The sequence below is a fragment of the Alligator sinensis genome, unplaced genomic scaffold, assembly GCF_000455745.1.
Source record: "Alligator sinensis unplaced genomic scaffold, ASM45574v1 scaffold404_1, whole genome shotgun sequence".
In the NCBI taxonomy this organism is placed as follows: domain Eukaryota; kingdom Metazoa; phylum Chordata; order Crocodylia; family Alligatoridae; genus Alligator; species Alligator sinensis.
The window spans coordinates 4,359,333-4,370,604 of NW_005841839.1; the positions used below are offsets into that span (position 1 = coordinate 4,359,333).

The 11,272-nt window shown below is 48.1% G+C and overlaps 2 protein-coding genes across 12 annotated transcripts in view; one reads left to right on the top strand and one right to left on the bottom strand.

Moving 5' to 3' along the window:
• The window catches only part of METRN (meteorin, glial cell differentiation regulator), a 17,817-nt gene extending 8,985 nt beyond the window's left edge, over positions 1-8,832 (top strand). The window contains exons 3-4 of one of the 2 annotated variants that reach the window (XM_006015562.3): positions 2,323-2,382; positions 4,931-8,832. In XM_006015562.3, coding sequence (XP_006015624.1) covers positions 2,323-2,382; positions 4,931-5,247 — 377 coding nt within the window. In that variant the 3' untranslated portion in view covers positions 5,248-8,832. The remainder of the gene's footprint in view (positions 1-2,322; positions 2,383-4,930) is intronic. The other variant, XM_025203956.1, reaches the window with a different exon arrangement.
• FBXL16 (F-box and leucine rich repeat protein 16) overlaps positions 1-11,272 on the bottom strand; it is a 219,578-nt gene that overhangs the window by 174,753 nt on the left and 33,553 nt on the right. The gene's annotated exons all lie outside the window — the stretch shown is intronic.

Here is an 11,272-nt window from a genome sequence, read left to right on the forward strand (position 1 = left end):
GAAGGAAGGGGATTGCCCCTGCAACACTGTTTCTCTCCCTCCCCCCACGCCCCTCTTCTTGCTTCCTCAAATGGCATCTGATCTGGCCCCTGGAGTGAGGGCAGCGGCACCAAGGTCTTGACTCTGTGGGCTGTGAGGTGAATAGTGCCATACATCTAGCAAGTGGCCAAACCAGCTACAATACTGTTATTTTGCTCTTCTCAGCCCTGTAGGCCTGAACCAGCACTGCTGTAAACAAGTGCTTGTATACAAAAAGGGCCTGTCCCTTTCATGCCAGCCTCAAAGCTGGTACCTTTAGAGCAGAGACAACCTGAGCTGACCTGCATAAGCAGATAGCAGCTGAAGGCTGAATCCCAGCCACCCTGAATGGCAAGAAAGGCCTGTAGTGCAGGCATGTTTGAACTGGGATCAGCCAACCCGTTCCAGCCTGGCTGAACCTGGAGGCAGAAAGCTGGTGTGAGCAGATCTGTCTCCATTCTAGATCTAGAGAAGAGATAGCCTCCCTCCCCCTGGCATAAATCACAGGATATTTTCACCCCTATTAACTGTCAGCATATTAAATAACACAGCCTTTAGGATGCAGGGAACACTGCTTTTTGGAAACAAATACAGTTGGGGGGGTTGCATGCATGTGGTGCATGCAGTTGGGCCTGGCATGTCAGCAGAGTGCTCTTGTCATAAAGGCAGCATAACAGGGTAATGGAGCAGACCAGTCTGCCACAGTGTTCTTGATGTGACACCATGCCCCAGAAACAAGTCGAGTGTCAGGTACCTTCTACAGGGAGCCTAATACACAGAAACTTTGGTGAGTCCAGAGGCTTGAGTTTAGGGTTAAGATCCAGAGATCCCCTGAATTCAGTTTCTGGCTCTGTGTCTGGTTCACTGCATGCTCTTGGCCAGGCCATTTAGTCTCCATGGTTCTCATCCCCATCTGGAACGTGGGAACAATAAGAATTTCCTCCATCCTTGAGGATTTGGGAGGACATAAGGATGCTTGGCAAATAGCATGAATGCTAAATATTACTGTTCCTCTGGCCAGGCTACATGTGGACCCAGCTGGGTTAACACATTAAATCTGGCAAGATTCAAGGTGGATAAGAGCAGCCAGTCCTGCCCACCCCTGCTGTCCCAGCTGAGGGGGCAGCTTAGCTACAGATCTGCAATCCCAACAAGGGATTCCTTTGAGTCTCTGACCCAGAGTGAGAGCTCTGGAAGAGACAGGGAGGAAAATAGTGTCTGGACTTGTTTTCTTTGGTTTCAGAGGCTAGTGTATCAAATCTGGGCTGCACTTCCTCTGATCTCCCAACCCCCTGGGCTCCCTTCAGGGAGAACGGAGAGTCAGAGTACCTTACATAGCCAGTTGATGAATGAAGACTTGCCCTCCACTGTGGGAAAAGGAGGGGTGTTAATGGCAGGGACCTCTGCATACCACATGCAGGGCTGGGTGGGCAGCCATGCCAGAAGTAGGAATTGGGATGCTGCCTCCCAAACTATAGAAATAGAAATCAGCAAAGCAGAAATCAAGGCAGATGGGAGGGGAGGGGAGGCCAGACCAGAATGCATAAGACCCCTTCTCCCAAACACTGACCCTTGGCAGCTCACAGGAGCTCACCAGCTTTACTTCACGGAGTGCCAGATACTAGCTGAAAGGTGCTCTCAGCCAGCAGGATTAAACCACATGTCTGATCTAACTTGCCCAGGGCCTTTGCAGATATGGAGTGTTGCACCTATGAGACATGCAGGGCTAGGAAGGGAGCACAGGGAACCCTCCATTAATGAGAGCACGGCTGCCAAGTTGTGGCTACCTTGCAGCCAGAGTGAGGCCCATGAGGGGAGAACGGAGCAAAACAGCTCATTAACATGACGAGGTTCATGCTTCATTCCATGGCTCCTCTGACCCCTATACCTCAGCTTGGAGGGCTATGCTTCAGACCTGCATGCACTGAAGCACACCTGCCTTGTGCATCTTGCAGCAGAGCACTTTGCTTCAGAAAATCTCCCAGGCCTGAACCTAAGGCTGGGATCTTTGTATTGTATCAGTGCCCTTTGTGCATGGTGCTACCACAGGGGGAAGCTGTGCTCCACCAGGCAGGCCTCAAGGAGAGGGAGCCTCTAGAGGGCACAGGGCAGCAGAGCAGCCCTTGTGAGAACAAAGACAGAGCCCCAGGCCCAGGATGGTCTGAGGAGGCCAGATGGCGATGCTGTGGGGCACCTGCACACAAAAGGGATTAAGCCAACATCTCTACCCTGGCTGGGGACTATCTGAGCAGGGAGGACTGTGACTCACTTGTCAAGTAACTCCTCTCTGTCTGGATGCTGCAGGGGCATGCCGGCCATGTAATGACACCGAGATCCTGATGGCCATTTGCACTAGTGACTTTGGTGAGTACAACTTTTACTCTGTCTCCTGTTCACCTGGGCTTGAGATTCTCTCTCTTCCATGGACTTGGGTGTGTTTGTCGTAACTGAATGGAAGGGAAAAACACAGTAACATAGGGAGAAACATTTTTGTATCTCTGAGCTGGGACTCACACTACCAAACTATAGCCTGAGCACTGTGCGTTAGCCACTGGTCTCTAGCTGAGAAAAGGGAAACAGGTTGGTTGTGTATTGTTTACCACTGAAAAGATTTTCCCATATCTCAAGTGATGGGAGCCTTTAGTTTTGTGTTAATCTAGTTTAGGGATGTTCATAATATGGCGCATGGGCCAGATCCAGCCCACAGAGCCATGTCATCTGGCCCACAGGGCTCCCAGAGGGGCTGAGAATTTGGGGATGGGGTCCGCCACCTGAACTCTAGAGCACAGAGCCCCACTGGGGACGTGTGTCAGTGGCAGGAACAAGGTACGGCCCCACCTTGTCCAAGGGACGACCCCCCACTGCCACATGAGGATCTGGCCAGCAAGAAGCTCCACAGTCCAGGGTATTATGTAGCAGTGAGTGCATGGAGCAATTCACAGCATGAGATGAGCAAATGCTGAGCAAAAGAAAGGGAAGCCTGTGGTGAAACATGGAGAGCCCCCAAACACTCTGCCCTTCACTTGCCTTCCTGCCATTCATTAGTTGGGCAAAGGCAAGCAAGGGTACACCAGGGCTAAAGCCAGCAGCAGATAGCCTGCAGCAAACACTGCTGATAGCACTGAGCCCAGGAATTCACTTCCAGGCTGGAATTATGCAGCCAAGCAGAGTTTTCTCCCATTTAAATGTCCACACATGGCTGCGCCCCAGTGGGCAGTTGCCAATTATTCCTGCACACTCTGCTAGCCTTCTGATTTGCATCTCCAAACAGGGGTTAGGGGTCACTGGCTGCCAGGTCCTGAGTTGCCATGGCAATGAAGAAGTCAAACATAAAAGCAGGGGCATTTGCCACGCCAGATCAGATCAGAAGTCCATCAAGCCCTCTGGGAGAGGCCAGTACCTACAGCCCAAGGGTAGGCCAGTCTGACCAGAATGTGTGAAGCTAACTGCAACAGCAGACACAAGGTATGGGGAAGAGGAAAGTCCCTCCCTTCCCTTCATAGGTGATCAGCAGATCTCCTGAAGCAGCATGTCTGTTACCTCAGCCTGGGATTGTGAGAGCCTGAAAATGGGCATGAGCGTCCAGCCCCTGCACTGGATGCTCCCTAGAAGCCACGTTATCCCAGCTGGCTGCAATTCTGTAAAAGGAGATATTATCCTGTGTTCTCCCCATTTCTCTCATGGTGTGGCCCCTCTCCTCTCCTTCAGTGTTTGGATTTAGCAGGAGAGGGTCCCTCCTGCTCACAACTGGGGCCCTGAGAATGACCCTGGCTTCACCCTGTTCCACTGCAAAGCTTGCTGGTAGGGCAGGCTGAGCTCTGCCCTGCGTCCCTGGGACCTGCCTCAGTTCCACCACTAAAATTCTGGTGTAGCTATGCTGCTGCAAAGCCCCCGTGTAGATAGGCTGAGCCACAGCATACATCAGTGTGCCACTCTCTTATCCTTGCTTTAAACTGGGCAAGCTGGACCAGTGTAAATCATGGCTTATATAGACACTGACACTGTTCACATTGGTGTGGTACTCAGCTGGCCACAACTGGCTGAAATCCCAGTGTACACACAGCATCTGGCGGGCCACAGCTAGACCTCACTGAAGTCAAGAAAAAGTGGAGCTACTCCTGCGACTGACCCTCTTATGCAACTCCCACTGCTTTTGTGACAAGCTCAGAGAGCAAGTGTTGGAGTATGTGGGAAGCTCTTGGTGAACTTCTTTAGTGTAGCCCAGGGTGGACGGTAATGCTAGCTTCTCTGCTTAATCAGGTCCCCCTGGAATATAGGCCTTGTCCTCCTTCTAGTTGGTGATAACTACTGCATGAAAAGGTGCCAAACAGGGGAAAACCCGTTTAACCCTGGTCTACACTAGACTCCCGGGGAAACCTCCCACCCCACATTAGCACTGGGGCAGCCCCACCAAGGGCAGGGCACTGTTTGGGTTCCTCCGCCACTTGGCCTCTAGACATATTTTGAACATATCCCCCTCTTATTTCTGCCAACTTCCATCCTGGCCTGCAGGCTCCACAGAGCACTGGGAGATGGACTTGGTACAGAAAACACCAGGGAAAACTCTCTGCTCTATGTTATGATCAAAATGGTTCTTTCCAGCTTGCAAACGTATTAGTCTATAATATCCCCATTGTAATTTACAGCCCCTTCTGCTACTCCAGTGCCCAGTTCTCCACAAAGACCTGCCAATGTACTGAGCACATGAATAAAACAGGATTAAGTTCCCAGTTTCCAGAGACAACAGGCCAGTATCCTGACTCCCCTCTTTCCTGTACCATCAGAACCTAGTCAGTTTGTCTCTGATACCTAAGCATTTCCAAATCCAGGTCATGATGCCACAGCTCCATGATCAGTTCCCATGTCTGGGTGAATTAGCAATGTTGTCCCTCTTGCCCCTTCCCTCCCTCAGTTGTTCGTGGCAACATCCGGAGCGTCTCCAATGACATCGAGCTGCAGGAATCCATCATCAGTGTGAGCGCCACTCGCATCCACCGCCAGAAGTTCACCTTGTTCCAGCCTATTGGCAAATATGGCAAATCCACAGGCAACATCCACACCCTGCTGAGGTGTGGAGTGAAACCAGGGCCCGGCAGCTTCCTCTTCACAGGTTGGCTGCACTTTGGGGAGGCATGGCTCAGCTGTGCTCCCCGCTACAAGGACTTCCGGCGCATCTATGAAGATGCTCATCAAGCTCATGAGAACCCCTGTGAGTTCCCATTGGACTGAATGGGATCAGGGAAGCTAAAAGGGGTTCAGCCCAACTCTTGGAGATGGAGATTACTAGCTGCTGCAGCAGCAGCATCACAAAGAGTTCAAAGCCACTGGCCTAGGGGTACCAAGAGCTCTACCCAGCCCGTATAGACCTGCATTGGTTCTTTTCTTGCTTCACTGGCTCCATAATGAAGAACATTATGATAAAGCATCTGGAGAACTAACAGGCCACAGGAGATAAAGCATCTGGAGAACTTGGACCACAGGCAACAAATCACCAGGCTGCTGATTGCGATGTGGCAAATACTGACTAATGTAAAGTGAATCAACCCTTCCAGTGCTGGGCAACAGTAACATAATACAGGTCTGGTTCAGGGAAATAAGTCCACTCACCAAGACCCCCAGCAGCTTGATGGGACAAAAACAACAGTGAAACAAACCAGTGTCTCTACACTGGTGAATACACAGTGGCCCTGAAGGATGCATCATCCTCACTATCTCAAGATTCATTGCCAGGTGACCAGCAGCATTGGGGAAGCCTTGGATTCTTCTGCTGTAGAACAAAATTGTGATGTACCATGACTGTTCAGACAAAGCAGGGGGGCAGGCCAAGTGACCAGATGAGTTGACAGCACATTAGAACTGGAAACTGTTACATGAGCAACTCTCCTTCTCGTTTTGCACCGAAAAACACCCACATGTTGTGGAAAAGGCTTTGGCAAAACTAGCCAATGTCAGAAGAGTCTCTCTGGGAAAATATTGCTCAAAGAAAAGGGCCTTTTTCTATATGCACTTGGTTTGACTCTAGGACCTGATTCAGCAAAGTTATTGAGTACATGCTTTAGGTCTTGTTGATTAGAGCCCAGAGCATTAAAGATATTTAAGCACCCAAACTCCCAAGGAAATCAGTGGGAGTTGGATGCTTAAATACCATTGAGGATGTAGGCCTTTGTGGAATCAGGTCCAGCTTGGCCTGACAAAATTTGGTTCTGAAGTTGCCCTGCTCCCTGTCCGTCCCTCAGACAAGCTTGGCTCTCTCTAGAAAGGGGAGGGAGACCCGGCCAGTCAGTAGCCTCCGTGTTTACATTCCATTTTTTATTTGTTTGTTAGAAGTGTTAAGAAATTGCTTTGTATGCAGCAGGGAAGCTCATTCTTTGGTGGGAAGGTGGGAGATGTGGTGTCAGGGGCTATCTGGTAGCTGGGCTTCTGAGAGCCTGAATCATTTAGGAAGTAAACAAATCATAGCTGGAAGATATGGCAATCCCTTGCTCTGGAATGAGCTGCCAAAGGGTGATTGATGAAGTTCACAAAGGTGCCTTGTGTTTACCATCCTGGCTAGAATCTACTTTCATTTTCACTTAGATAAATCAGGAGTTACCCTACTGAGTTCATGTTATAGCCGTTTTATACCAATAAGCTCAGTGTTGTTCTTCCAACCTGCTTTTGAAACCTCACAGGTGAAGCTTCTCATTCCCATCCCTGAAACCTGGCATTGTCCCCAACTTGTCAGCACCCAAACCACAGAATCATGAAAAACAATTTATAGAAAACTTTAAAGTAGAGATGGGTCCATGCTGTTTGCTTCTAAACTTTGCCAAAGCTGTTTTGGATCCCAAACCACAGTTCTGGTTTTAATGCAGAAACAGGCCTACCCCACTACCCTTGGCTCTGGATCCAGAGTCCAAGCTCTGCCTGGTATTGGGTGGCCTTGGATCTTGTGTTCCAGTTTGGTGCCATCTTTGCTGTAAAGAACATGAGCCTATTTTGTCATCACTTTTTGTATTTTCTATGTCCTTTGCTGGCTGGAAAAGAGGGCTGGAAAAGAGTCCATACCAAATTCAGTCTGAAGTGGTCCAAAAGGCAGTCCAGTGCAGGTTCTGTGTACAGCAGTGATGTCTCACTAGGGAAACCTTCACTAATGCATTTTTATGTTCTCCTTAAAATGAAGGTTTGCATAGACTGGAATTTGAAGAGCAGGCCTCTATATAACAGATGTAAATACTAATGGCAACTACAGAGGCCAGGGCAGGGGGAGTAGATGTGAATGGAAAACACCTTGGATATTTGTTCTGTAGCTTGTGTATTTCTGGTGGAGTGGAATCACAACTCACTACAGACGTGTGGTAGTGCCAACCATCTGTGTATTTCTAGGAGAGGGTCTTGTAATGTTGTGGTAAGAAGGAGGGTGCCCTTTAGGAGAATCTGTAAGTGGAGAGTTGGGGGGGTAGTGTGGAATTAGTCCCTAATCTGCCACTGGCTAGGCAAAATAAGGAGGCTGCTGATGGAAACATTCAGGGAGGAGAATGAGAGGTCCTAGGAGGAGATGAGCTGCTCCTTTCTGATGTCATTGGCAAACAGAAGACAGGACTATAGACCAAGGGAGAAGATGCTCCATGAAACAACCAGAGCCCAGAGAACATCAAAGAACAGCTTGAATATTGGAGTGCAAGGGGCAGCTGTAGGTAGTTTTACAATTTTAAATTGATGTTTCCACTTTGGGGTGGCTCAGTAATTGTAGAACTGAAAGTCTGAGTGAAGGGAAGAGAGAAGGGATAGGGACTCAGAGAATTTGGGGAAGGAGAAAGTTGGTCACACCAGTAAAACATCTGCAAACTCCTAGTTTCGCATGGGACTGATGCTAGAGCCCAGGGACTTTAGGCCTTGTCTACTCCACAACTTCCAGTCAAGTTTGTAACCCATTAAGAGGCATGACTGACCATAACCACTGCTTGTATCTACATAAAGGGCACTATAACATCTCAGTAATTGTGGCAGCTAACTAGGGATGGCCCTGTCAGAGGTCCAGCCTGGAACATGGATGTCTTCCTGTGACTAGTTCAGAACATGCTTTTGCTGGGCAGTAGGACATTCAGACGACTCTTGTCTTCTACTGTAGCTTGTTCTTTATGCTAATCCCAGCTAAGATTACATGGGACATCTGTGTATGTTCCCACAATGCATGCACCAGCACATGGTGGGGGTGGATGCACAAACTTCTCTCCCATCGTTGCATTGTAAAAAGGGTTTCAGCTTGCAGACAGATCAACCATGTTTGTGGTAAACAGGTTAGATGAGGCAGGTTACAAGACCATAGCTTCCCTGATAGTGTGGATGGGACCTTTGGCTGGTGAATGATGGCTCACATGATTCTTTCCCACCTCCTACCTGAAGCTACTTAATTTGGGGGGAGGGGGGAATTTTTGACGATGGGGGTGGGGACGTCATATGTGCACTAAAGATATAACGATACCAAATTTGTGATTTTTTTTTTTATAAACTAAACTTTATTTGTAATGTGTGTTCATTTTTTTTTTTAAAGAAAAGAAAAACATTTGAAATGTTAATATAAAGTGCATCTCCACAGCTATCCAAACACTGCCAGGCATGGTTAGCAGTTGCCATTCTGTAGCGTTTAGTCAATGGCTGTGAGAATGTTTATAATTTTTTTTAATAGTTTTTGTATATATCATATCTGTTTACAAGGTTGGGAATGAAGCCCTGAGTCTGCCTAGTTTGTAACAACAGGATTTCATTTTGGTTTGAAAGAAAAAATGGTATTTTGTTTTTTGTGGGTTTGACAAGTTGTATAAAAACAGTATTTCTAGCAACCTGAGTCCTTGTTTTTTTCTTTAGGGCCTCTTGGTCCATTTGCTTTTCTCCTTGTCACTTTTTTAAAAACAACAATAACTGGGATATGTTAACAAAAGTAACAGCTGCAATTTCCTTAGAACTCAACAAGTCACTTCCAAACAGCTCACCTACTGAATCCTAAATACCATGCTTTACTAAGGAACCCCCCTGAAAGAACCAATGTATAACCAGACCCTAAGCATAAAGTCAAATTCATCCTTGGTGTATTTCAAATTAACTCAAATGACTTGCTCAGTTGGTTTAAAATATCCTGATGCCATGACACCATTGACCTGGAACACAAGTCAGGAGCTGTCTGCACTATGGAATTTAGACCCCAAATGTGTGGATATCATTTTGTTAGGCAGACAAAGCCTTAACCTTGTTCCCAAAACATGCCAGTGTCGAGCAACCTGAGACCTTGCATGCCCTGAGGATACTGTTATGATCTTATCTACATTGCAGAACAGAGTGGTCACATCTTTATAGCATGCTTCAGTTTATAGAGTTCAGAAACAATTAATAAATATTTTGGTAAAGGTTATCTACTGCTAAGAAGACCAACAGGTTGCTTGTAAGTTGGCTTATTTCTGTCTGTAAGATCTTCCACTGATGTGCTTAGAACTGTCAGTAGCACATGCTCTCCACCTCTGTAACACTTAAATCTTGTAACCCTTTACAAGGAGAATCTCCATATAGAGTGACCAATAGAACCACATTCCAACTAGGTCCCCTGACACTACTGCAAGGTATGTGAGGGGACTTACTGCTGTGTTAATAGTTTAGTAATGCCCAAGCAACTGTGAAACACCATGGCTTGCTTTGCCTTGGAGAAGTGAGACCAAACTACAGAAGACTAGCTGTGGATCTGCAAGTGGCAGAGAGGAGGATGTGACACACTCAACAGCAGGTTAATATTTACAGAGCTTTACCTGCTGTATCCATTTGGAAGATGGGCTCCAGTTGGGGTGGGGACTGGTACAGTATATGGGTTCCCCGAAGGTATAGGCCCCCCATTCTCTTGATCAAGCACCCTGCTGCAATAGAACTTCTAGACTGACATTTGCTTCTTCCACCTACTAGAGTTTCCCCTGTGAGCATACACACTCACCCACATGCCAGCTCTGAGAGCCCTTCCAGAGGCAAGCTACAGAAGAGATGGTCTCTGGAAGTAAGCAGTGTGAAGAAGCAGCTTGGAATTTGGTTAATTACTGTGACACTCCCGTGCAGAGAACCAGGCCACCAGTGCTGGGAAGGCGGGGGAAGGGGGTCGCATTGCTAACATAGCTTTAGTGGAGGAAGGGTAGGCGAGAGCGAGAGGCAAGAGAGACTCCCATTAAAGGTGCTGTCAGGCCTAATTCTTGTCATATACCACAAACTACAAGGCCTCATTGTGCTGGGCTGTTGAGTACAATTTTCCCAGCCAAGCATACAGATCTTCCCTTGGCACTTACATACTTCCTAATTCCCATCCCTCCTTTGTCCTTCCCCTGTCTTTTTTTTTAATGAATTCATCCCTTTATTTTTGGCTCTCCTTCCCATACCCTTCTCCATCCAAAGCAGACCTTTGCCCTGGATATGACTTGACTGGGGGCCATGGAGAGGAAGGCCAGGGTTACCTGAGACCACTTCTTCCCTCCCCCAGCCCCTTTCAGGTTCTCCTTCCCACTCCACCCTGCTCCAGCCCCTTTCCCTAAGTGACAGAGAAGCTGCAGGTCTCCCAGACAGAAAAGGGGGGTTTTGAAATGATTTCTGCACAGCTCCACTCCACCCCCACATTTTCACACGGCAGCAGAAAACACCCGCCCCTCTGGTCAGCCCCTTGAACTAAAACTTCACTTCCTGACCCACCAATTCCCTCCACTGCAGCTGTAAAATATATTCTCTCACAGAGAACTGCCAGGCTCTCCATCTCACAGCCATTCACACCAGAAAGAACAGGGGTAGATTTACAGATAGAGAGGACTAAATAATGCTCTGAGGAGCATCCAACAGAGTGCTCTCACAGTGGGATAGGAGGGCTCAACATAAGGGCTGAAGAGACCTTCTGAGATTGAGGGGAGCAGAGACACACCCCTCCTGGCAGGATAGAGATGGCTCAGGGACAAGAAGCACAGGAATGGGGGAGTATGTGGATTTAAGCCACGTTGGGCCTATTGTTTTGTCTGCCAGAGGGCTGCATACTTCCCAATGGAAGTTAGAGCAGCCTCAGAGTTGCTCTAACTTTAAAGGTCTGGTTGCAGTGGCCTCATAGGTTGTCCAGCCATTAAGTACAGCTGAACTATGGCCCTTCCTAGCTCCCACCGTAGCACACTTCTGCCCTGACATCTGCAATTATGAGCAGCCTGGAGCCATTGTGACAGGTCCCAACAACCCACCAAAGTTGCCCCCTACTGAGAGGCAGGCTCTT